The sequence below is a fragment of the Hemicordylus capensis genome, chromosome 2 (assembly GCF_027244095.1).
Source record: "Hemicordylus capensis ecotype Gifberg chromosome 2, rHemCap1.1.pri, whole genome shotgun sequence".
Lineage (NCBI taxonomy): Eukaryota > Metazoa > Chordata > Lepidosauria > Squamata > Cordylidae > Hemicordylus > Hemicordylus capensis.
The window spans coordinates 211,684,770-211,712,198 of NC_069658.1; the positions used below are offsets into that span (position 1 = coordinate 211,684,770).

Consider the following 27,429-nt stretch of genomic DNA (forward strand, 5'->3'; position numbering starts at 1 on the left):
CCTGCCGGCGTTTCAAACCACCACCACCGCTGCCGCTTTCTGGAAACACACCCGTCAGTTGCAGCCCAGGCCCTGAACGATCCGCCATTCACCCTCAGCGGCCAGCCAGCTCCGCTGTAAATAAAATTATGCTGTGCAGATAATTTCTAGTCCCTCCCGCCCCCCCTTCGCCTTAGTTTCCACCCCCCCCCGCTTTCCCCGGTCTTTTTTCTGGGTTTTTTGAGTCTGCTTCCCTCCCCACCAAAGCGTGACAGAAGTAGGTCACTGGGACAGTGCCTAACCCCCTCCAGAGCCAGAAGCGGTTCTTTCAGCCCGGCTCGCACAAAACACGCAAAGCGGGAGGCCCCTGACGAAGCCACCTGGATCACGCCGGGCAAAGCCAAGCTGCCCGGAACGCGGTCAGGGACCCCCGCGGGGAAACGGGAGGGTAAATATAACACCGGGAGGGGAGGGGATGGTGACCATTTTGCGGGAGGAAGGAGAGAGAGAGGAATGTCCAGGAGGAAATTAAAACGTCTAGACCAGATGTTTGGTTTCCAGTGCGCCGCACGGAGCTCTCTCTCTTTCTCTCTCTTGACAAGGCTTTGGACATGGAAACTTTGGACACAGAGCCAGTGGCCGCTCGCTCGTTTCATAAAGCGGTTCTGGCCGTGATTCGGACGCGATTCGGACGTAAAGGATCGACGTGGAAATGTAAAGTGTGAACCACCACTTCTATTTCACCGGAAGTTTTCAAACAGGCTGGATGGACATCTATCATGGATGCTCTTGCAGCTTGTGAGCAGTTTGTGAGCAGCCTGTGTGCACATGAGCATGCCTTAGAGGGAATACTGAACTGGGGGGGTGGACTAGAGGACCTCCAAAGACCCCTTCAACTCTAACAATCTAGGATTCTATGATTAAGGACATACGCATGCAAAGGAAGCCCTGCTGGGTGAGACCAAAGTGATCCAGCCTCCTGCTTCTCATGGTGGCCACAGATCTCCACTGATGTTTTTATCCAGCACCCTGGCACAGAGATAGACTGCCTCTGAACAAGGAGGTTTTATTCCTAACTCTAGAGCTAAGAGCACCCTAAGAAGAGCCCTGCTGGACCCAAACCAAAAGATCCATCTTGTTCGGCTTCCCAGAGGGGTCAGTCGGATACCTCTGGGACACCCACAAGCAGGGTGTGAAGGCAAGAGCCCTCTTCTACTGGGGTTCCTCAGCAACAGGTATTCAGAGGCAGGCTTAAGGTTGCCATATTGAAGCTTCCCAAATCTGGGCAGCCGAATGTATACAGCAACTAATTTGCATTTTATTTATGTATTTATTTATTTGACAGATGTGTATACTTTCCCCTCCTTCTCTGCCCTCCCATGTGATTGGATCCAGAGTAAAATCCAGGCAGTGCATCTGAAATCCGTGTTAATCCGGGTGGAATTTAGCAGCCGGGTGTAGGAGCCAAAATACAGGGGCTGCCCTAAGTTCCGGGGGACATGGCTGGCAACCCTAGGTAGACTGCCCCTGAACAAGGAGGTTCCATACAGCTAGGCAAGCTAATAAGCACTGATCGACCTATCCTTTATGAATCCATCTAATCCTCATTTAGTAAAGCCATTGAAGCCCATGGTCATTACCACATCCTGTGGCAGTGAGTTCCATAAATGAATTATGCCTTCTGTGGAAAACTGGAGTCAAAGTTAAGAGTGGTGACCGTTGCTTAGTAGCAGAGCCCCTGCTCTGCAGACAGAAGGCTCCAGGTTCAACTCCTGACAGCATCTTGAGGTAGGGCCGAGAAAGACCCCTGCCTGAAATCCCAGGAATGCTGCTGCCAGTCAGTGTAGACTACACTGAGTCAGATGGACCAATAATCAGACTTGGCATGAACATAGGAGGCCGACTTATATGTCCTTGCAAACAAACGCATCGTACACAGACATCATCATCAAGCCCACCGCCTGTTAAGATCATCCAGGGAGGTGCAGTTGCTACCAGTTCGGTTGGTGGGGACTCGAAACTGGGCCTTTTCTAGAGTTTGTTTGTTTGTCTATTGTTAAATTTATATACCGCCTTTCATTAAAACAATCCCGAGGCGGTTTACAGCAAAAAATTTAAACACAAGATGGCAAAAAAGACACCATTAAAATATTAAGCTAAACATATAAAACTAATCTGATTAAAAATTTAAAACAAAAGCATAAAAGCAATACAGAGTATAAAGAGCAGCAGCAAAGAATCAAATAAATGCCTGGGACATTGCCCCGGGACTCCAGAACCCGCTTCCTAATGAAACCAGAGTCCCCGCTTCTCTGAATGTTTTCAAGGAGGACATCAAAACATTCCTGTTTTTTTAGTTTATAATTTTAAAGCTTCAGTTTTAGAGTGGGTTTTTTTAAAAATTGTATTTTAAATTGTTTTAATTATGCTAATGGTTTCATTGGTTTTATACTGTGAACCACCCAGGGACTTTTTTTTTTGGTATGGGGCAGTATATAAATGTATTAAATAATGAATGAATGAATGAATGAATGAATGAATAAATAAATAAATGGGTACATAGGAAGCTGCCTTCTACCGAGTCAGATCCTTGGTCCATCAAACTCAGGACTGTCGACTCTGACTAGCAGCAGCTTCTCCAAGGTTTTTAGGCAGGAGTCTTTCCCAGCCCTACCCGGAGATGCTGCCAGGGTCGGTGCCTGCAGCCTTTTGCATGCCAAAGTACACTGAGGTATGACCCCATGCTTAGAACATAAAAGGCAGACAAAAACTAGCACCAGTCCTCAAGGATATGAAAAAGAAACCGGTTTATTTCTCTGCTGCTTTGTTCAAAGCATAGGCATCAGATGACAGCAACACACTGAGAAAAAGTTCTTGTTGATGGCCAGCGGCTGAACTTTATCAACAGGTTCAAATAAAAGTCCTTCCCACCACAAGAAAGGGACGTAATGTTAATTGACAAATCCACCTTATACCGAGTCAGACCCTTGGTCCACCCAGCTCAGTATTGTCAACACTGACTGGCAGCAGCTCTCCAGTGTACGAGACAGGGACCGTCCTAGGCCTACCAGGAGATGTGGCCAGGGATAGAAGCTGGCTGAGGCCTTCCGCATGCCAAATAGGGGCTCTGTTACCCATCCCAAACATTCTTTGGGTGGGGGGTAAGATTGGAGAGGAGCGCTGGTCTGGTGGTAGCAAGCATGACTTGTCCCCTTAGCTAAGCAGGGTCTGCCCTGGTTGCATATGAACGAGAGACTTAATGTGTGAGCACTGCAAGATATTCCCCTCAGGGGATGGAACCACTTTGGGAAGAGCATCTAGGTTCCACGTTCCCTCCCTGGCAGCATCTCCAAGATAGGACTGAGAGAGATTCCTGCCTGCAACCTTGGAAAAACTGCTGCCAGTCTGGGTAGGCAATACTGAGCTAGATGGACCAATGGTCTGACTCAGTATATGGCAGCTTCCTCTGTTCCTATTGGCTGTAGGCCCCCTCCCCCTGCCCAATCACATCTGCTTTTAAAATCAAACGTGGGCCCCACCTCTTTGCAATATGCAAGGAGGCAGACCCCTCCTTACTCTTGGGTAGGACCGGAGAGAACCCAGTTCAAAGTTCCACTCGGCCACCAAGCCCACTGGGGCACTTGGGCCAGGCACTGTCTCTCAGCCTAACCTACCTCGCAGGGTTGGCTTGATGATAAAGGGGGAAGGCCATGACTTTGAAGGAAGGGCAGGACCCAAACGAGCAGCATGGATTTTTAGACAGCCAGGGTGGACGGGGAGGTGTGAAGCCAGAGCCCTACCACTGTTAGGCCCACCCGGCCGTGGCAAATTTTAGCTGCACATGCTCAGAGGCACCCTTTCCACCGAACAGCTGACGCCATTTCAGTGCGGCCTTATGGGGCTTGGGGCTGGCTTAAATTCACGGCCCAAAATCACTTTGCCAAGCCATGACAGAAGCCCGAGAAAGGTCGCGTCTGGCTACGGCCACACGGGCTGATGCGCAAACCGATCCGAGGCCAACACAACCAGGACTCATGCTTTCCTTTCCCGTCAGTAAGAACAAAAGGAGACGGGGAAGGGAAGAGGCGTGGGTGGCACACACTGTGTTGTCACCACAGCAGGACGGCAGGGAGGCGGTGCTGAGGTGCCGAGCACAAAAAATGGCGGCCATGGGCCTGACGTAGCAGGGGAGGGAGCTTTGGCCAATGCAGAAAGTAGAAAACATGTGTGCATAGGGTGGGGATGGAATTGGGGGCGGGGGGCCCTGGGGTCCAGGGATTCGAGCGAGGGAGCAGCCGGTTGCTTCTTTCATGCCAGGCGCAGTGCGCAGTTCTGCTTCCCCAGTGGTGAAAGTTGGATTACGTCCTGCCCACCCACCCACCCAAGCTCCAGCCTCTAAGCTGAGCGATTAACATGGGAGAAACATTTTCCTGCAGCTTTGTGGTGTTTTCTCCGCCCCCCCCCCCCGCCGCCCAGCATCTGTCTCTGCGCACTTTCGCCGTTGCATTTCCCTCCCGATGCCTTTGAGTTCGGCAGCCTCTCCCATTGTGTTTTACTGGCTCAGAGGCAGTGCGTGCTTGCACAGCGCATCAAAATGGCCACCATGCCGAAAACATGGCGGCGGCTCTGGTGATGCAACATCAGGCTTGCGTCAGCGAGGAAGATGAGGGACCACGGGTGAATCTGAATTCTCAAAACCCCGGGGGATTTGGGAACAGAGGCCTGAACTGCCCCAATTCCAGATCATAAAGGCAAAGCTAAAAGAGCTTCAGAAACGCAGAGGACTCATCCCTGGGAGGAGGGATGGAGAAAGAGGAAAAGCAAAGCCTTGCTTTGGCATGAAAGCACAGCTCTGGCTCACACAGATCCCTTCATCTTGTGTGTGTGTGTGTGTGTGTGTGTGTGTGTGTGTGTGTGTGTACTGGCAGTCTGAACAGAAAAGCAGGCCCAGAAATAGGTATTCCAGCCAAACCTCTTTATGCTGCAATAGCAACAGCCTGTAGCAAATGAAAACAGTGAAATGAAACCAAGCAGTGAAAGCATATCATACATGAAGTTGGTACCACGCTTGGCGGGGAGATGCACAAGCTTTTTGAGTTACACAGAACTGCTCTTCAAGGATAAAGGGATTTGTGTGTCACTCAAGAGCCTGAGAATTCCTACCCAGTCAGAGAAAAGCGATCAACAGAAGATCGCTTATTCTTTGCCATCAACAGGCCTGGCTGGTTCTAGGCACGTTTTCTCAGAAATAAGCCCGACAGACTTCAGTAGGATTCTGCAGGTTTGCAGCTTTAGAGGCAGAGAAGGAAGCCTCCTAGCCTCCTCCAGATATACAACACTCCACATGTGCAACTGAGAATAATACGTCCTTCCTGATTTCAGAGTCCTGTAAAACAGGTTTCTTTTCCCTAACCCATAGGTCATGACCCCTCAAAAATGGGTCAGCGGATGGCATGAACTAAAACGGAAAAAGAAAATCATGCGGCATCAGAGCTGGCAAAATGCGTGATTTCATCCCACGAACGATTCAGCAGTTAGTACGAACGATTCAGCCCACAAGAGCAGGCCGAAAGGGTGTGTGCCCCTCGGCTGGCAACCTTCCTGACACTGGGGGCTCTTAGCAGCCCATGAACAGCCTCTGAGAAGTCCAGAGGAGCTATTTTTCTTAGTGGGCGAGTTTATTTCTAACCCTGGGCTAGCTGCAAGGTTCAAATTAATCACCATGTCCTATAAATGCAAACCAGGGGTCCGCAAAGCTAGTTCCACAGATGTTGGACTACAACTCCTATCACCCCCAGGCATCGTGGCTGGGGATGATGGGAGTTGTAGTCCGCCATCAACTGGGGAACCAAGGTTGAAAACTCCTGATTTAGACAATAGTTCAGGTTCTGGGACATCACACACAAGCTCTTTCCATCCGTGGATCTGTATGGGGGTTCTCTCAGACCTGCCCTACTCTTAGATTGCTTAATCCATCCCTAATGGTTTATAAAACGAGGCTGGGGGTTTCTATCCCCCTGTGCCCTGCTTTTCCACTGCTCAAATATCATGCCCATCACAGCAGCCACAGCAGAAGAAGGACATCTGCAAAATACATATTTGTAAATTATTATGTGGAAGTTTGCACAGGAATCAAACTCTTAAAGAAGTGGTTGACAGCTAAAAGGGCCAAATCCTGCCACAAACAAAGCAGAGTGGGAATTACTAGATGGTGTAAAAAACCCAGTCGCTTCTTCTGTCTTCTCACCCCACCCTTGACTTCCTGGTGGAATATTTTCCAGGCAACCTTTCTCTCTCCTTCGTCCCTCCCTCTTTTAAAATCTCTGCTTCCATGTTCAAGCAGTGAGACCAGATATGACTTATTTAAATAATTTTTTTTTAAAAAAGCACCACCAAAAAACCAATGTAACTTTCTTTCTCTCTCACACACAAACATATACACACACCCCCCTATCAATTCTTTCCATAAGGATCACACTTGCTGTTATTATCTTCTTCCATTTGGAAATCCAGAAGAAGAAGGAAATCATGTGAAATCAGGCCATTCGCTAGGACTTAACTTTGGCCAGAAAGAGATGGTGAAACAAGAGACAGAAGTTCCCCTGGGCATATACAGAGTGCATTTCTTAGAGGTGTATGCGGGGAGGACTTCCAGATCAGTGAGTGGCATCAGTGGCGCTCTTACCCCTGGACTTCGGGGCCAAACTCCAGGGCCTCCACATGCCCCGGGGGCCCCCCAAATCCTCTTTGGTCTGTCCTGGGTGGTGTAATCGCCACTGGCCCGCACTGCTCCGGGCGGCTGTGTGTGACTGTGACCTGTGCCGGGTGCTTTAGAGACAGAGGGGGGAGTGGGGAAAGAAATGTGTGGGGTGGGAATATGTTAAGTTGTGTGCTGAAATGTTTCTGCTAATGCATATTTGCATAAATATACCTGTTTTATATTCTTACATTCTTGTGAGTTCAGTTGCTGTTTATGCCCTCAATAACCCATGTGTTAAAATATTGTGTGTATAACGGTGTGTGTGTGTGTGTTGTGTGTGTGTAGGGGGGATGATGCTTAACTTGCAGTAGGGGGGCCTCCAAAGGCCTTTAGGTCCAGGCTCCAAAATTACCGAGGTGCACCTCTGAGTGGCATTTCTAGACAGACCTGAGCCCCCCAAACCTCATCTGTGCTGGAAATTAAACATGGCCCTTCGTTCCTGCGCACTCGGATGAAAATAATCAGCGTCAGATGACTTTTTCCGACGCAGCTCGCTCCTTCTGAATGCCAGCAAAAATCCTCTTATTAAGAGGACCCATCAAATTATATCCCAAATGACATATTGTGGAAGGGAGGACAGAGATTAAGAGATTTTCTGGAGGAAAAATCTCAAGGAAACGCTCAAAACTGGCAAAAAATATGATTAAATTTTTTAGAAATCTTGATTCGTAACTGCAAGGAATCATGGGCAGATGCAGACGGTGGTACGTATACAGAATTCCACCTTTCAATTAAACCCCTCCTAGCAACAAACGACTTCCGTGTACAAAGTTATGACATTATAATTTGATGTTATTACACACAAGCTCTCTCTTTCTCTTGCTGCCTTGTGGGTTCTTATAAAAATTATGCAGAAAATGACGCCTTTGCCCATATATACATATTCGGTGTCCAATCTATGCCTTTTGTTTCGCGGTTGAAAACCAAACGGACGGACTGTGTTTTGAACACACGGCACATACAAAATAAAGCAAAACAATACAGCCTGAGATGCAAAACAGTAAGCCCAATGCTTCAGGCCAATACTTCCTACTGTATATTGAAGCTTAACTTTATCTCCCCCAATAAGGCGATATATTTCAGCACTGCACACATTTCTTTCTTTAAAAAAAAAAAAAAATCCACAAACACATTATTTCTAAGCCATATGCATGCCATAAAGTTCAGCTTGGCTGCTGCCACTGGAAAGTGACACCACCACGAAGCTTGCTGAATCTTGGGAGAAAACCCTAAGGTTCAAAACAAGGCTGGGGCATGATCCAGCCCCAAACCAAGCACTTCCTCAGCCCCTGGGATGTCAAGAGGATGCCTTGAGGCTGGATTTCCATGCGCACTAACCTGGGTGCAATTGCACCCCGTGGGGCTTACCTGTGAGTAAACACGCTACAGGGTTGCCCTGCAACTCCCCCCCCCCCGCCACTCACCCACCCCACACCCAGGATACTTGGAAAGTGCTTCAGTTCCAGGGCTGGATGGTGTCCATTTGGTAGTGGTGCGCCACCAAAGGCATTGAAACAACAGAGGTCGCCTTACCTCGCATCTTCACGCCGGTCTCTTTGGACTTAAGCCTCTTCTGGGAATAGCATGAAAAATTTAGAAATAAAACTCCTGGCAGGAGCAGGAAGAGAAAATAAGAGAGAGAAAGAGAGACGAAGTCTCTAAGCTTGGGGTCTTCTTTGGTTCCTTCCTTCCTCCCTCCCTCCTCTTCCTCTCTCTGCTCTTGTTTCTGTTTTGCTAGCCTAATTATTGCCAATAAGGGACTGAGCCTTCCTCCTCCTCCTCCTCCTCCTCCTCCTCCTCAACTCCTTCCCCAGCCTCTGCCTCGCTCTCTGCCAAACGCTCTCGGAGATCTGGTAACCTACTTTCTGCAATAGGCGAAGCATGGGGAAACTCACATGACGAACCCCTGGCTGCAGGCCCCGCCCACCTCCTGTCAATTTCGCCCTGGAAGCTCCACCCACCCCAGTTCCAGGGCCCGCCTCCTCCCTCTGTTTGCCACTTCCAAGCGCTGCATCCCGCTGTTCTTGTTATGTTATTTCTGCTCCGGTTTCCTAATCTGGGGCGGGATGTGATACAGTTGCAAATCTGATCTCTCTCGCTTGCCTCCTTTTCGCTTCTGCAGGCACTTGATCCGGCTTTTCCATTCTAGTTTTGCTTCCTTTCAGGTGTGTTTTTTAATTTTTATTTTTTTAAAATTACATTTTATATTCCGCTCTTCCTCCAAGGAGCCCAGAGCGGTGTCCTACATACTTAGGTTTCTGCTCACAACAACCCTGTAAAGTAGGTTAGGCGGAGAGAGAAGTGACTGGCCCAGAGTCACACCTAGCTAGTTTCATGGCTGAGTGGGGATTTGAACTCGGGTCTCCCCGGTCCTAGTCCAGCACTCTAGCCACTACACCACGGTGGACTCTCATTTTAAATCTCTTTTTAAAAACAATTAAAAAGCACATGAAAGCATGCTTTTTATGGACGGCTATGAAGTATGCAGTCATATAGATTCATATTTTTAAAAATGTATTGGCTGGGGTACTGAAGGGGATTACTCAAAGTAGTCCCACTGAAATGAAAAGGACGAGTTAAGCGTTTCTTAACTTGTCCTTTTAAAGTCAATGCCGCAACTCTTGAGTAAGTTTCCTCGGTACGTCAGCCACTGTTTTTAAATTCCATCACATAAGGAGAGGTCTATCAATGGCTACTAATCAGAGGGCTATAGGCCACCTCCAGCCTGAAAGGCAGGATGCCTCTGAGTACCATTTGCGGGGGAGTAACAGCAGGAGAGAGGGCATGCCCTCAACTCCTGCCTGTGGCTTCCAACGGCATCTGGTGGGCCACTGTGTGAGACAGGATGCTGGACTAGATGGGCCTCCTTGGGCCTGATCCAGCAGGGCTGTTCTTATGTTCTTATGTCAGACCCTGCCGTCCTTCATGAAATCTATTCAATCCCTGTTTAAAGCCATCTAAGTCAGTGGCTGTCAGCATATCTTGTGGCAGTGAGTTCCATAAATTAAATCTTAACACCACCACCCCAATCTCTTTCACCTATCCCTTTAAAGAAGGTGCCCCGACATACTGATAGTTTAGGTTGTCCTGACCAGCATCTTTTGTTGAGATGATGCACAATATTCTTCAAGGTCAGGAGTCCCTTCCCAGGAGACCCCACAGAGGTCGGACACCAAGCCTTCATACTGCGCGGGTGATGGCAATGGTCAACCCCTCCTGTTTTCTACCAAAACCACAGGGCTCTGTGGTCACCAGGAGTTGACACCGACTCGAGGGCACACTTTTCCTTTCAGCCTTCGCAAGTCAAACTTCAGCCCTTTAAGAAATTTATCCTGGTCCCCAACAGTGCCACTTGTTGGAGGGAGGAGAACACAACTGGAGGATCATCAGCAGTGACAGACGTCCTTACAACATTATTTTGTTTTGTGTACCATGGTGCAGCAACTTTTAAAGGCTTTCAAAACTAGAATTTGTACCTTCTTGTCATGGTGGGCCTTGATCTGGTGACCTAACAGGTGTCTTGCAGAGATCTGGCCCATGCACCACTGGATGGCACAATTAACTAGCTCAGGAGAAGGCAGTACGTGTATAGATTATAAGAACATGATGAGAACATAAGAACAGCCCTGTTGGATCAGGCCCAAGGAAGCCTATTTAGTCTAGCTACCTGTTTCCTGCAGTGGTCCACCAGATGCCTCTGGGAAGCCCACGACGGTCAAGAGGTGAGGGCATGCCCTCTCTCCTGCTGTTGCTCCCCTGCGACTGGGATTGAGAGGCATCTTGCCTCTGGCTGGTGGTGGCCTGTAGCCACCAGACTAGTAGCCATTGATAGACCTCTCCTCCATGAATTTGTCTTAAGCCCCTTTTAAAGCCTTCCAAGTTAGCAACCATCACTACATCCTGTGGCAGAGAATTCCATTATGTGTTGTTTGAAAAGTACTTCCTTTTGTTGGTCTTATATTCCCTGGCGATCAGTTTAATGAGATGACCCCTGATTCTAGTGTTGTGAGAGAGGGTGGGGGGAATTCTCTCTCTCTGCTCTCTCTACACCAAGCATAATTTTATACACCTCTATCATGCCCCCCCCATAGTCACCTCTTTTGCAAACCAAAAAGCCCCAGATGCTGTAGCTTTGCCTCCTAAGGAAGGTGCTCCAGGCTCCTGATCATCTTGGCTGCCTTCTTCTGCACCTCATCCCGTTCTGTAATGTCCTTCTTAAGATACGGTGCCTGGAGCTGTACACAGTACTCCAAACGTGGCCGCACCATAGTTTTGTCTAAGGGCATTCTAATATTAGCCGTTTTATTTTCCTAATGATCCCTAGCATGGAATTGGCCTTTTTCACAGCTGCCGCGCATTGAGTTGACACTTTCAACGCGCTGTCCACCACGACCCCAAGATCCCTCTCCTGGTCAGTCACCGACAGCTCAGATCCCAACAGAGTATACATGAAGTTGGGATGTTTCGCCCCAGTGTGGGCACCTGGCATCTCCAGCCAAAAAGATTATGGGTAGAATGGATGGGAAAGAGATTGAGGAGCCGCTGATGCCCGTGTTCACCCCTCCCCCCGGTGGCCCCTCAAATTAAGAAAATAGGGAGGGGTGGAGTTGGAGGGCCCTCAGGAGCTGGGGGGCCCAGGTTCTTTGAACCCATCCGCTCAATTATAGCTACGCCCCTGATCCCATCCCAGGTGGTCCCCCTTCCCAACCCCTCTGCCCATCCCGTCCTTCAGCTTCAGGCCTTGTCCGATCTGTATCCCCGGCTTCCTGCCCTCTCTCTCGTGGTCACTCCGGAGTGTGACCCACATGCCATAGCAATCATCTCTGCCTTTCCCACTTCTCCTCAAATTGGACGCGAGAACTCAGATTACGTCAAGAGTTTCCAAAGGGCGGAGGATGAACTGCATGGAAAATTTCCTAATTATATGTTTAGAGTCTTTAGGTTCTTCTGCTTCTTTTAATCTGCTGCTAGGGTGTGGTGTTAGTCACAGTAAATACTTGTTAATTAGGATTGTCATCAGATGTGAAGGACATCGGTGTGGATTCCTTGCCTGGGATGTCACTTTCAACTGGTGGGGTATCGGAGGACTCAAAAACACGCTTGACCACGGAAAGAGCAGAGCTAGGCGCTTGGGGCCATGGGTTTAAGCAACAGAAGAACATGTCAGTTCCTGTGCCCTATGGCTGGATTGGGCCCACAGGACGTGAGAGTTGTGTCCAGTGTATGTATGTATGTATGCATGCATGCATTGTCATTTTGGAAACATTTCCTGATGTCTGCTCAATTCATTTTAGATCCCGCTCAGGTTTTTATTTTTTACTTTTTTTAAATTGTTAAATTTATATACCGCCTTTCATTAAAAACGATCTCGAGGCGGTTTACAAAAGTTAAAAAACATCCAATTAAAATGACAATAAAAATATTAAGCTAAAAATATTGAAACAAATCTAATTTAAAATCTATAAAATACAAACATACAAACTATACACGGGTAAAACACACAGAAGCAGCAATAGAAACCATCAGGTAAAGGCCTGGATAAAAAGATTTAACAAGCTTTCTAAAAACTGTGATGGAGTCTGAGGAGCGAATGGCCACTGGGAGAATCTGGGGGCAGCCACAGAGAAGGCCCTGTCCCGAGTGCACGACAGCCAAGCCTCCCTCATTGTCGGCACCCAGAGCAGAGCCCCCTCAGGTGACTCAGGTTGAATCGGGAAGGCCTCATTCCGAATGTAGGTGCGCACACAGTGCCTTGATCCTGCTGCCCAGAACAAAGCTCATTATGCACACAGTGGGGGGAAATTAGAGAGAACACTGGTACACACCCCTTAGCACCACCCTGGATGCATTTATAACATGTGCTAAGCTGAGGCATTAGAAGCAGAGGGGCACCTAGGTGATTTTGGAGCCTGGACCTAAAGGCCTTTGGAGGCGCCCCGCTGCAAGTTAAGCACCCTTTTTTAACATGTAGGTTCTTGAGGGCACAAACCACACCACCCAGGACAGACTAGAGAGAACTTGGGGGGCCCCAGGGGGTGTGGAAACCCTGGAAGCCCCAAAGTCCGGGGTAAGAGCACCTCTGAGAAAAGATACAAATGCAGTGGCGGATTAACAGAGGCAGAGTAGGAATTTGCCTACGGCAGCCAAATTTGAGGAGCAGCAAATTTGGAACCCCCTCCTCAAATTTTGCTGCCCCTCTCTGTGGGCTGTGGCGGCTGCAGCAATGATGGAGTAGGCGAGGAGAAGGGACCCCTCTTAACCTTTTTTTTAAAAAAGGCAAACTTTTTTTTTAAAGGTAAAAGGGCAAAAGCTTTTTTGCCTATGGGCGGCAAAAAGCTTAATCCGCCCCTGGACAAATGTATGAGAGAGAGAGAGAGAGAGAGAGAGAGAGAGAGAGAGAGAGAGAGAGAGAGAGATGTTTCCCTGCTCCTACAGAGACGGCACGTCCTCCAGGGGTTGGTGGGGGAGAAAGGAAGAAGTGAAAGAGGATTAAGAAGCGCTTAGTGTGAACGCAAAGCTGAGAATAGGATTAAAGGGCTGGAGGATAGCCAGAAACACAGTAATTCTCAAACGTTGCGCGCTGAGAGAAAGGCACACATTAAATAATTCAGCCCTCCAAGTGCCCAAAGCACCCGCCCGTTGTGCCTCTGAATGAGTCACTGCTACATCCTTGCTGCCTGACAAGTAGATTCTGCAGGTCTTGTGGTAAAAGGTAAAGTGTGCCGTCGAGCCAGTTTTGACTCCTGGCGACCACAGAGCCCTGTGGTTGTCTTTGGTGGAATATGGGAGGAGTTTTCAAGCAGGGATTGTCCCCTTTGCTAAGCAGAGTCCACCCTAGTTTGCATTTGATTGGTAGACTACATTTGTGAGCACTGGAAGATCTTCTCCTCAGGGGATGGGGCTGCTCTAGGAAAAGCACCTGCCTGCTTGCATGCAGAAGGTTCCAGGTTCCCTCCCTGGCAGCAGCTCCAAGATAGGGCTGGGAGAGATTCCTGCCTGCCTGCAACCATGGAGAAGCCTCTGCCCGTCTGTGTAGACCAGCCCTGCACAACTTTCACCCTCCAGCTGTAGTTGGACTACAACTCCCATAATCCCCAGCCACAGTGGCCACTAGTCAAGGATGATGGGAGTTGTAGTTCAACAACAGCTGGAGGGTGAAAGTTGTGCAGCCCTGGTGTAGACAATCCTGAGCAAGATGAACCAAGGATCTGACTCGGTAGGAGGAAGAGTAGTGAAAAAGGCCAATTCCATGCTAGGGATCATTAGGAAGGGGATTGAAAATAAAACGGCTAATATTATAACGCCCTTATACAAAACGATGGTGTGGCCACACCTGGAGTACTGCATACAGTTCTGGTCACCGTATCTTAAGAAGGACATTGTAGAACTTGAAAACCTGCAGAAGAGGGCAACCAAGATTATCAGGGGCCTGGAGCACCTTCCTTATGAGGCAAGACTACAACACCTGGGGCTATTTAGTTTAGAAAAAAGACGACTGCAGGGAGACATGATAGAGGTCTATGAAATCATGCATGATGTGGAGAAAGTGGAGAGAGAGAAATTCTTCTCCCTCTCCCATAACACTAGAACCAGGAGTCATCCCATGAAATTGATTGCCAGGAAATTTAGGACCAACAAATGGAGGTACTTTTTCACACAACACTTGTGGAATTCTCTGCCACAAGATGTGGAGATGGCCAACAACCTGGATGGCTTTAAGAGGGGTTTGGATTACTTCATGGAGGAGAGGTCTATCAACGGCTACTAGTCGGAGGGCTATAGGCCACCTCCAGCCTCAAAGGCAGAATGCCTCTGAGTACCAGTTGCAGGGGAGTAGCAGCAAGAGGGAGGGCCTTCCCCTTTCAACTCCCGCCTATGGCTTCCAGCAGCATCTGGTGGGCCACTGTGTGAGACAGGATGCTGGACTAGATGGGCCTCCTTGGGCCTGATCCAGCAGGGCTGTTCTTATGTTCTTATGAGAAAGCTTTCTATGTTCCTGTGCTTGCAGTGGGTAATTCTTTGTCATTCCTGAGTTGCAACTGGGTGGTCCAGCCTTCCTGATGCAAAATCACCCACCCTCAGGATATAGTATCCCTTGCAACCCTGCAGGAGTGAGTCACTGCACTGCCTCCTGTCCATTAGTCCCTGCTTGTAGTTCGTGTTATCGCTGTGAAGTTTGATTAGATCATCCAATTTATTTATTTAAAATGTATCCCACTGCTTCAGTGCACTACTGCTCAAGGCAGCTGGTCTTTTCCTGCGCCAGAATTACCAGCCCTCAGAGGAGGCTGCCTGTTGTAACTCTGCAGAGTTATTTATCCTCAGAGGAGGTTGCCCACTGCAACTCTGTATAAGCTGCTACTTTGATCTCTAATTCTTCCCACTGTAGGCACACACAGGACACAGGCAGGAACAAAGCAAGGTGTTTCTTCTGTGGGTGGGCAATTCTTATGACTCTTTCACACTTTGAAAGGAAGCCATTTCTGGTGTAGGCATGAAGTTGATCTGCCATTTTTTATTTCAGGCAAAAGCAAAAATGAAACAATAGAAACCCTGCTGTTCCTTAGCTAACAGATGTTGCATGTACATGGAGTTATACTCTCAGCTAGTAGACAAAGAGGTCATTCACACAATCAACTGTGTTCTACCCGGGTTAGGTTTGTGTGCTCCCAATTTTTTGTTGTGTGGAAGCAAGGGAGAAGGGAAGCCCAGGTAGAAGTGATTGTGTAGAAGCAAGGGAGGAGGAAAAGCTACCCAGGTTTTCCTCTGACCTTGCTTCCACACAAGCAAGGTAATTGAGAGCTCACACAGCTCCCGAACCCAGATAGAACACAGTGAGGCGGTTCTCACCATCGCCAAAAAGTGGGCTAAGGGAGCCTAGATCGCTTTTTGGCGAGCATGAGAACCACCGGGCTTGCAGGCGAGCCTGGTGTCCTCAAAGCGGGTAACCCGTTTAACTAGTCCTCCGCTTAGACGAGGTTGGCGGAGCGAGCACTCCGCTAACCCCGTCTTTTCGATCATGTGTTGCCGTGGTGCGGCTCCATGCCGCAGCAACACATGAGGAGACCCCCACCGGGGAGGCTGAGACAAGCCTCCTGGCCCTGGGGGTCTCTCCAGGATCCCCCGCACACTACAGGCTCCATGACGGGGCCGGCAATCATGTGGGTGGCCAATCCAGCCACCCAAAGCTGCAGCCTGGATTGTCTGCAGGGAGAGCGGGCCAAGCCCCGCAGAACCCCCTCTAGTGAGTCTCACCAATCGTGAGACTCGCCTCATTCTTTGATTATGTAAATGACCTCAAAAATGTATCTTGGAAGTGAGCAGTAGGGCTAGAAAGATGATCAGGAAACTGGTCTGGTCTTTTAACGTTCCCAGCATGTTAGTAGATGAATTATAAAATGGTGGCTCTCACCCACCATGATGGAAAGTTACCACCTATCAAATGTTGGCAGTTCTCCCCTTTCCTTTGCAAGCGGCGGGGCAAACCTCAACAGGGGCAGAGTTAAGATTGGCTCATCTTGGGAGGGAAGGGATCAGAGGCCAGGACGGTAGGACAGGTAAGTGATGACCCTTCCGGTAGAGAGAGGTCAGCCCACTCCTTAGGGTGTGCTAATTCCTCGTGCCCATTTTTTGGTGTTGTTGTTTCATTTGAAATCTCCCAGATGATTGGACAGAGGAGAAATTACACATCACCCATAGCTGATTTTGCTTCCACCAAAAATTTGACACCCCTCCCCCCGAATCTTCATGTGAACCTCATTCTCAAAAGCCTCCTCGAAATGCTCTTTCTGCTTCTCTGAAATCCCTTAGATGTTCCCTCCAGTACAGAACCTCCGAATTAATTCCCAGTTGAGCTGTAGTGGCCACCTCAACCCCCATGGTAGCCTTCTCCCACAGCTCTTTTCAGAACCCCACTGCTGTCCCAGCCTTCCAGAAGAGCCTGCCTATCCCTCAACCTTCCGCCTTTTCCTTTCCTTTTCTCTAAGAAAGGTATCTTGGGTGGGCTCCTTTGTTACCCACCGAATCTCCCGCAGCTTCCGAACAATTCCTCCCAAGCCATGTTTGGGCAGATGCCTGTCCAGCTGACGGATATCGGTGTATCGATATCCTTTCCCCAAAACCCAACCTCATGCTGTGGACCTCTTTGTTTATTGCTCTTTCCCCCTGCTCGGCAAACGGAACAGCTGCCGTGGAAAGTGCTATCTCTGAGTTCTTAACTGCGATTATGCATAAAGTAGGTTAGTGGGCCACGGTGCTAGGAAACCAGCGTCCGCTCCATTGTCCCCCTCTTGGTTTTCACTCCTGCCAGGAATCAGCCGGGATTCATCCTCCACTTGTTCACCCTGCTTTTGCTTGGTCCTACAAGCCGTTATCTTACCGGCTTCGCCATCAGAATCTTTCTGAGTAGCCTCTGTGGTTTCGCAGGAGAAAATACAGGCCCAATTCAAAGTGCTGGTTATCACCTTTAAACGCCTGTATGGTTTTGGGATCTGAGTGCTCAAAAGACCGCTTGGCAGGGGCGTAACTACTATTGGGCAAGGGGAAACATTTGTCTCGGGGCCCTCTGCTTTCAGCCCCCCCCGAGGGTAGTCACATGATTATTGTCCCGGCTGCCCATCTCTCTAGCTCATGATATCTTAGCATCTATCTACCTAAGCAGCATAAATACTCTTACCTCTAGTGTTTCTAGTGTGCTCTAGGCAATAAAAGTAGCACAAGTATATAGTATTCAATGGATATCACTATATATTGTGAAGTGTGCGTGTGTGTATTCAGTGAAATGTATTCCCAGGCAACATACTTATTTTGAAATATCAGACTTAAATGCTTGTATTAGTTGGTTCTGCTGTTATTTACAGCTTGTAACTAGTTGGGATAGTTAGCAGAGACATCAGGCCAGGAGAAGGAGAGGAAAGCAGTGGTAGGGGGCATTTAAAAATCCCGTCTCTGGGCCCGCTCCAACCTTGCCACACCCCTGCCGTTTGGGGTGCACAAGATTCTTCCTATTCCATTCCTTTATCTGTTTTGGAAGTCTGCTCTGCTCTGTGTCACTGTCCCGCAGGGGTGTAGCTATAACTGAGCAAATGAGTTCAAAGAACCCGGGGGGGCAGCTCCTGAGGGGGCCCCAGCTCCAACCCTCCCTATTTTCTGATCTTCCTCTCTCCGAGGGGCTGCTGGAGAGAATGGTGAACACAGGCCCCCTCTCCCCTAGCTACACCCCTGCTGTCCCCCCTTAATTCCAGTTGTATGAAGAGCATTCCTAAACTTAATTCCAGAATCAGAGCACACACCATTTGCTGCAGCTTTCAATTAACTTCCAGGAAGCGGAAAGTCGTAGGTTCAAATCCCCACTCGGCAACTAAGACCAATGGGTGATTTGGGGCTGGATACCTTCGCTCAGCCTAACCCGACTCACAGGGTTACCTTGAGGATAAAATGGGGAGGCCAAAGAAACATGTCACCATCCTGAGCCTCTTGGGGGGGCGGTGGCGTGGGCAGGAGAAAAGACATGTAGTGACATAAATCCAAAGTTTATTTGTCCATCAAGCATATATTTATTATTTATTTATTTATTTATTTATTTGATTTATATACCGCCCTTCCAAAATGGCTCAGGGCAGTTTACAATTAAAACAGAAAACATTAAAAAAAAATTAAAACAGAGATACAAATATAAATACCAATTTAAAACAACTTTAAAACAATTAAACTATCAAAACAATTAAAACCCTGAAAACCAGGTATTAAAACAATTAAAAACTGATTAAAAACCCTGAAAGGCCAGGCCAAACAGATAGGTTTTAAGGGCTCTCTTGAAGGACAGCAAAGAATCAAGATTACGAATTACGAATTACGAACATATTATGAACGAATTACGAATATATATTACGAACATATTACGAATGAATTACGAATATACACTCTCACAGAACACTAGAACCAGGGGTCATCCCATGAAATGGATTGCTGGGAAATCTAGGACCAGCAAACGCAAGTACTTTTTCACCCAGTGCATAATCCACCTGTGGAATTCCCTGCCACAAGATGTGGTGACAGTCAACAACTTGGAGGGCTTGAAGAGGGGTTTGGATCACTTCATGGAGGAGAGGTCTATCAATGGCTACTAGTCGGAGGGCTATGGGCAACCTCCAGCCTCAAAGGCAGGATGCCTCCGAGTACCAGTTGCAGGGGAGTAACAGCAGGAGAGAGGGCATGCCCCTTTCAACTCCTGCCTGTGGCTTCCAGAGCTTCTCTCTGCCGGATGATCAGGGAGGTGCCAGGGAACATGACTCTAACACACTCCCTACTGGCATCAACGCCAATCCGGAAACCTCTGGGCTGACCTCCAGTTTTGTAATAAGTGGGGCAGCAGGAGTGGAGGAGGAGTTGCTTTCCCTAGAGGACGGCATATTGTCAGAGATACCCCCAAACTGGCTGGTTGGCTGGACAGCTAAGTTGGTGTCGCCTAGTGACTAAAGGACTGAGTTAGAAATCAAGAAATCCCTAGTTCAACATTCACTTCTGCCACTGATTCACTAGCTGGCCTTGGGCAAGCCACTCTCTCAGCCTCAGTCTTCCGTATCAGCAATAGGGGTATAAGAATAGTGATCTACCTTACACAATTGTTGGAAGGATTACTGCAAGATCATGTGTCTGAAGTGCTTTTGACTCTCTAAAAATGCTACATAAGGGCCCGTGTTTCAGAGATATGCCACATCACAGAGTTTTAAGTTTTAAAGTTTTCATCTATATTTTAAATGGTTGTGATTGTGTCAATGTTTTAAATATTGTTGTTTTAAATTGTAAACTGCCCAGAGAGTTGTATATGGGGCAGTATAGAAATGAGCCAAATGAACAAACAAACAAACAAACAAACAAAATAATTATTGCAACTACTACTACTACTACTATGATGAATGTTTATATACTGCTCTATGTCACCTTAAGTGGCACAGCAGGAAAATGTTTGACTAACAAGCAGAAGGTTCCTCGGTCCAAATCCCTGTTGGTATGTTTCCCAGACTATGGGAAACACCTATATCGGGCAGCAGCGATATAGGAAGATGCTGAAAGGCATCATCTCATACTGCGCGGGAGGAGGCAATGGTCAACCCCTCCTGTATTCTACCAAAGACAATCACAGGGCTCTGTGGGTACCAGGAGTCGAAACCAACTTGACGGCACACTTTGCCTTTACCTTCAACCAAAGTTCTCAAAGTGGTTTACATAGAAAAATAGGCCCACAATCTAAAAATAAAACATACGGAAGACATCAGTAACAGCCACTGGAGGGATGCTGTGCTGGGGTTGGATAGGGCCAGTTGCTCTCCCCCTGCTCAAAATAAGAGAATCACCACATTAAAGATGAAGGGGTGAAACTGACTTTCCTTGCGTTTGAGGTGCTGGGCAAACTTTCTCATGCAATCAAGGACAGGCGACGGATGCTGAACAGCATCAGGGCCTGCAAGCTGCTGCAAAACCAATTTGCAGCTTTAAAGGGAGAGGTGAGACCCCTGAGACAGAAAGCAGTGCCTCCCCGCCCACCTGAAAATCAATACGGACAAGGAGAAAAAACGGTGCTTTCGGTGCTAGTTAATTGGGAGAGAGAAATGAGGGTTGTAAAGGAAGGTGGGGAAAGGGTCAGGGGAACAGCCTGTAATAATACGGGCCCCCTGCTTCATTGATGGAAGGGGCAGCTACCTTGTTCTGCTGCTCATCCGCTCATCTTCCGGTTTCTGTTACTGGTCCTGCTGTTCATGCTGGACTGTCCCAACCTGCGGATTCCCCAAGTCATTGCTCGCTGTCCGTTCGCACAGGCAGGTTCATTGTGCCGAGGCAGAACGCATCTGAATGAACCATGGCTGTCCAAACTGGGCCTTTTGCAGCTCGAACCTGGGATCTTCTGCAAGCACAGCTTGTACTTGACCATGGAGCTATGGGTGCTCCGGCAGAATTCATGAAGCTGCCTTCTGCAAAGGAGGAGAGCCGGTCTGGTAGCAGCAAGCATGCATTGTCCCCTTTGCTAAGCAGGGGTCCACCCTGGTTTGCATTTGAATGAGAGTCTCTATGGGTGAGGACTGCAAGATATTCCCCTGAGGGGATGAGGCCACTCTTGGAAGAGCACCTGCCTGCTTGCAGGCAGAAGGTTCCAAGTTCCCTCCCTGGGAACTGAGAGAGATTCCTGCCTGCAACCTTGGAGAAGCCGCTGCCAGTCTGTCTAGACCAGGGATTCTCAACGTTGGGTCCCCAGATGTTCTTGGACTTCAACTCCCATAATCCCCAACCAAAGGCTACTGGGGCAGGGGATTATGGGAACTGAAGTCCAATAACATCTGGAGACCCAACGTTGAGAACCCCTGGTCTAGACAATACTAAGCTAGATGGACCAATGGCCTGACTCGGTAGACGGCCGCTTCAACCTATGTTCCTATGTTCGTAAAGTAGCATCGCTCATTCATCTGGTCCAGTGCTGACTCTGTGGCAGAGCCAGCCGAACGGCGGCCAGTGTCCCGTCCCACCAGCGGCCCCGCCAGTGACACCCGTGCACGTGATGTCATACGCATGTGGGCATGCCCGGGTTCCAGAGAGCCCCAAGTGAGCTCTCCTGATCTCATTTCCAGGCAGATTTTGCTGCCTGGATGCATGTATTTCCCTGCATCATCTTGTTGGAGGAAGGGAAATAAATGCTGCCAACCAGCAAACGCTGGAGAGCTCACGCGGGACTTTCCGGAGCCGGGCACACCCCTCTTGCACATGACATCAGCGTGCAAAAGGGGCGAGGGAAAGGAAGGGAAATACATGCATCCAGGCAGCAAACACTGCTTGGAAATGAGGTTGTTAGGACTGGGGCGGGCCCCCTTTGCATTTGACATCACGGAACAGGAGTTCCAGCGGCCCTTTTCATTGGCGGCCCGGGTGCTTTGAACCCTGCCATTCAATGGTGGCTCCACCCCTGTGCTGACTGCTTTAACGGGCCATAGTGCTCCAGGATCCTGGACAAGGGAGGCCTTTTGCTACTAGATCCTTCTAAGTGGAGACTGAATCTTGGATCTTTCCCGACACTCTGGAACACTCTGCCACAGGATGTGGTGACAGCCAACAACCTGGATGGCTTGAAGAGGGGTTTGGATAACTTCATTGAGGAGAGGTCTATCATTGGCTACTAGTTGGAGGGCTACAGGCCACCTCCAGCCTCAAGGGCAGGGTGCCTGAGTACCAGTTGCAGGGGACTAACAGCAGGAGAGAGAGGGCACACCCTCAACTCCTGTCTGTGGCTTCCAGCAGCTTCTGGTGGGCCACTGTGTGAAACAGGATGCTGGACTAGATGGGCTTCCTTGGGCCTGATCCAGCAGGGCTGTTCTTATGTTCTTATGTTTAACGCCCGTGTGCGCAAGACAAAGCAGTTCCCGTTGCCCTCAAAACCATTTCTTCCAGCCAGCTCCAAACTTAAAAAACGCCCCGCTGTTCCAGTATTTTTAGATGCCTTTGGATTCGCCACACATCTCGCACACCGATCAAAGTCTTAAAAGACTCACACTCCAGCCAACCCTCACCCAGGCAGAGGGGTGTAAATATTCCAAGCTGGCTTCTGAAGATTAAGAAAATGGCACCTAAATGGTCCATCAATAACCAGGCCACACCAAACGTGATGAAGCTGATAATATACAAGGAGCCAGTGGAAGTATTCTGGGCTGCGAAACCGCTGTAGAAGCAGCAGCAGCAGATATTTCTTCTTCTCCTATCTGTGTATTTCTCTACAGCAACCGCACACTAAACAGCTCTGATAAATTCTCTAGAGTGGTAATTAAGGGCTAATCAGAAAAGGATAAAAAGTGAGGAGGTGGGACAGGGGAATGTTCCACATCCATCCATTCCTAGTTTCTGGTTGAGAGATGAAAAGGAAAGAGGGTAGAGAGAGTAGAGGGGAGCAGGGAGAAGTTCTTGACCCCTCTGGGAGTGGTTCTGGCTGTATCAAACATTTCTTTTTCTCTTCTTGCTGCACATCCCGTTCTTATTTGCTTTACGAAGAATTGTCCTCGCTACCCCTAAAAGTTTCTTTGCTTTTTTTTGCCTTGGCCTTAATCTCTAGGCACCTTCAAAGGCGTTCTGGCCTCCCTCTCCTTGTTCTTGAATTCTCACCTAGACAGACACAACTTGGCACGCATCAGGCAGTATATAAATAGTAGTAGTAGTAGCAGCAGCAGTAGTAGTAGTAGTAGTATATTTGTTTCCCCCCTTCTGTCCAGCCTCTCTCACACATAAGGCATCCATGTGTAAGAGCTGTTAGGCAGTGGAACAGCTGGCCTCATGAAAATGGTGGGCTCCTCTTCATTGGAGGTCTTCATGAAGCGGATGGATGGCCACCCATCAGATATGTGGGCTGTAGTTCAGCAGTTTAGCATCCACCACATCTCTGGCAGCATCTCTAGGTAGGGCTGGGAAAGATCCCAGGTGGGGCATACTCCTGAACACCAGGTGTTAAGGAACATTCATGGTAGGGGGCAGATGCCCTCCTTCCCCCCACTTGCAGGTTTCCCTTCCCAGACGCACCGGAACATAGGAACATAGGAAGCTGCCATATACTGAGTCAGACCCTAGGTCCATCTAGCTCAGTATTGTCTTCACAGACTGGCAGCGGCTTCTCCAAGGTTGCAGGCAGGAATCTCTCTCAGCCGTATCTTGGAGATGCTGCCAGGGAGGGAACTTGGATCCTTCTGCTCTTCCCAGAGTGGCTCCATCCCCTGAGGCTAAGATCTTACAGTGCTCACACTTCTACTCTCCCATTCAAATGAAACCAGGCCAGACCCTGCTTAGCTAAGGGGACCAGTCATGCTTGCGACCACAAGACCAGCTCTCCTCCAACCTGGTTGACCATGGTGTGAGGCAAGATACTGGATTGGATGGATCTTTGGCCTTATGCAGCAGGGTTTTTCTTTTGTGCCCATGATCCCTGGCTGAAACCACAGAGAGCTGCTGCCAGTCAGCCTAGACAATACTGAGCTAGATGGACCAGCGGTGGTCTGTCTCAGTATAAGGCAGATTTCTATGCTCCCATGCTACAGCAGATCCCCTTCCTGAGCAGGGGGTCAGACTAGAAGACCTCACAGAGTCCCTTCCATCGCGATCATTCTGCCCTGCCTCAAGCAGCCTGCTCAGCTTGCCCAACATGGCCACAGAACATCAGTGGGTTCCCTCGGATGTGTTCATAAAACACCTAATTCTAATTGTTTCAAAAAGACAGCCACCTTTTACTCTTTTGCAGAAAGTAAACGGGGGCGGGGGGGCACCTATTAATAAGAACACGGAGCTGGTTGGCAAGACCTCCCGGAGTGGAAGCTGTTTACCGAGAGGCTAATTAATTCATCCATTAGAGACATCAGGAAGAGCGAGAACATAAACCAAACAGAGAGAGGTCTTCCTTCCTTCGCGGGAGAAATCATAACAACGCCTCCATCAACAGATCTAAAAGCTGCCTTAGTACACAGCTAGGGAGAGTCACAGCTCCTGCACAATTTACCACCAGGGCCCGGCTCCTCGCGATGAAAAGCTTGGATTCTGCAGCCTAGATTCTGTGCCAAGGCAACTGGGATTCTGCAATCTGTGCAAGTTATCTAAGGCAAGGGCATTCGCATCGTTTCCTTGAATTTGCATTTGGTTTTATGAGTCACGGGAGCCGCAAAGGTCCAAGATCCGCGATAGGGAACCCCACAGAGAGGGATCCAGAGGGAAGGTGTAGGTAGGCTAGTGCCACCTCCCCCAGACAAGCAGCTCCCTTGCCCTCCGCATTTATGAAGACAACAGGATTTACTTCAATGAAAACATGTTCAGGACGAGAGCATTACTATGAAGTATACTACTATTTGTATTTCAAACGTCTAACATGTGGGACACTGATTGCCCATCCAGAAACGCTTCTGTGTCCGTCCCCCCCACTCATTTTTTTTCTGGTGCCGCCACTGAAGCCCCACACTTTAGCACTGATAAACCTATTTGCCTTGGGGAATTTCAGCAGGTGGTGCTCGCATTTTTAAAATCCAGGTTTCTAGACTTCAAACGTACCTATGCAGCCATGAGGTCTAGAAACTTGCTTTCGAAAAACTGATTTGGAAAGCTGTCAGGGTAAACCAAAGCATCTTTGAGTTTGGATTGGGACGACGGCAAGCATGTCTATAATAGGGTTGCCATGTCCCCTGGAACTTAGGGTAGCCCCCGGATTTTGGCTCCTCCACCCGGCTGCTAAATTCCACCTGATCACATGGATCACATGTGAGGGCAGATCACATGGGAGGGCAGAGAAGGAGGGGAAAGTATACAAATTTGTCAAACAAACAAACAAATAAAATGCAAATTAGTTGCTGCATAATTTGCATAACGTGCACATTATAACTTGCACATTTGCATAATAGGCACATTATAACTTGCACATCTGCATAATATGCAACTTATATAATTTGCATAATATATGCAAATCAATGTGCAAATTATAATATGCAAATTAGGCCATCTAGATTTGGGAAGCAACCCTAGTCTGTAACAATCCCATCAGAGCCCAAAGCTTGCATGTGGAAGTTTCCTCATCCCAGCAGTGATTCCCTGGAGGCCAACGGCACCTCTGTGGTGGATCTCCCCCCCTCGGCCTCCTCCCTCAAGCCCTGCTTGGTAACCTCCGACGGCTTCCATCCCATTTTGCTCTAACCCAGCCACTGCTTGAGGCTGCGAAGGCTATGGCGGATTTCTCCAACATATCCCAATTGCTTCCCGCTAGTTCTGGAAGAGTTGCCAACCTAAAACGAAAAAGAGAAACAGAGTTTGGTGTCCTCTCCTGCGGTGATGGGGCAAACACATTCTCTCGGTCGCGAAGAGCAGTGTGGCATTTGCAAACTGCCTGGCTGGATCGGGCCCCTGGAATGGGAGGATGGTGCGGTTCTTAACGAAACCCACCAACCCACCCACCCTGCTCCTGCCGCCCCCCACGCGTAATCATATTTCCCCACACCCCTGCAGCCTTTCAAAAGTAGTCGGTAAGGCAGCCCCGATTTCTTAGTAAGGCAACCAGTTACTAAATTGGTTAACTTAGTAAGTTGACCAATTGGATTAAAGTCTCGTCTTGTTCAACAACCTGCTTCTAGCAAGCCCGCAAGCCTGGGCATGGCCCTCCCCTGTCGCTTGTCCCCAGCATTTGGCAACTGGAGTAAGACTGCTCCTGTGTAGGGAATTTCTATTTAGCTAACCTGATTTAGGTACAGCCATTCTCTATAAGGGTGGGCCTGACACACACAAAAAGAGCCCGGCTGGATCAGACCAAATGTCCATCTAGCCCAGCACCATGTTTCCAACAGGGGACAGCCAGAGGCCTCTGGGGAGCCCACAAGCAGGACATGAAGGCGACAGGCTTCTCGCCCTGCCATGTTTCCTGCAGCAGTGGGTATTCACAGGTAGAGGGTCTCTGCACATGGTGGTTCCATTTTACAAGCACAGCTAATAACTGTTGATGGACCATCAGTTTGTCCAACCCACTCTTTAAAAAGTCATCAAAACTCGTGTTCCTTACAGGGCTAGCCCAAGAGTTTTGGAGCTCTCAGCAAAGTATGACTTAGAGGCACACACACACACACACCACGTTCAGTTAAAGTTATATATTGTAATGTACAGAACATAATTTTAACTGAATCCAGGGGGCACCAAGGTCATGTTGGCACTGAATGGTGTGGGGATGCGAAGACGAAAGGAGATTATGATTTTAAAAGATTTTATCTTCCTTGGAGGCCTTCAGGAGAGCCTTGAAGAGCCATCTTTTTAGCCTGGCTTTTAATGATATCTAGTTGTACACTTAATTTTAATAAGTTTTAATCTGGTTAAAGTTTATCATCATCATCATCATCATGATGATTGATTGATTGATTGATTGTATTTCTATACTGCCTGATATAGAAATCTCCAGACGGTGTACAAATTAAAACATAAAACAATAAAACAAGTTAAAATTCATAAAACAGATCCTATCTCAATAAATAAAAACACATTAAAATTTAGATTTAAATTAAAAGCCTGAGAAAACAGGTACGTCTTCAGGGTCCTCCTAAAAGCAAAGGAGATGCTCTTATTTCAGCAGGGAGCATCTTCCAAAGCAGCCACAGAGAAGGCCCGGTCCCGTGTTGCCACCAAATGAGTCGGCGGAAGCCATAATTGGACCTCTCCAGATTATCTTAATAGGCGACAGAGTTCACGACAGTACCCTGGAACCAAGCCATTGAGGGCTTTATAGGTAATAACCAGTATTTTGTATTTAGTTCAGAAGCATGTCAGCAGCCAGTGCAGTTCTTTCAAATTTGGTGTTATATGTTCCCTTTGGGTAAACCCAGAGACCAATCCAGCTGCTAAATTCTGTACACATATTAGTTTCAAAATTATGTACAAAGGCAGGCCCATGGAGAGTGCATTACAGTAGTCAAGCCGAGAGATTACCAGCATATGTACCACTGTTTTAAAGTCATTTGTCTCTAGAAATGGTTGTATCTGGTGTATCAGCTGAAGATGATAAGAAGCACTCCTGGCCACTGCCTCAACCTGAGAAACCAGGGAGAGTTTAGGATAGGAAGAACATAAGAACAGCCCTGCTGGAGGATGAGCCCAAGGCCCATCTAGTTCAGCATCCTGTTTCGCACAGTGGCCCACCAGATGCCACTGGA

At 48.4% G+C, this 27,429-nt stretch overlaps 1 protein-coding gene across 1 annotated transcript in view; it reads right to left on the reverse strand.

Annotated features, from left to right (window-relative positions):
• The window catches only part of LOC128348150 (nuclear receptor ROR-beta-like), a 44,733-nt gene extending 36,205 nt beyond the window's left edge, over positions 1-8,528 (reverse strand). The window contains exon 1 of the mRNA XM_053303805.1: positions 8,273-8,528. Coding sequence (XP_053159780.1) covers positions 8,273-8,279 — 7 coding nt within the window. The 5' untranslated portion in view covers positions 8,280-8,528. The remainder of the gene's footprint in view (positions 1-8,272) is intronic.
• Positions 8,529-27,429: the final 18,901 nt, after the last annotated feature.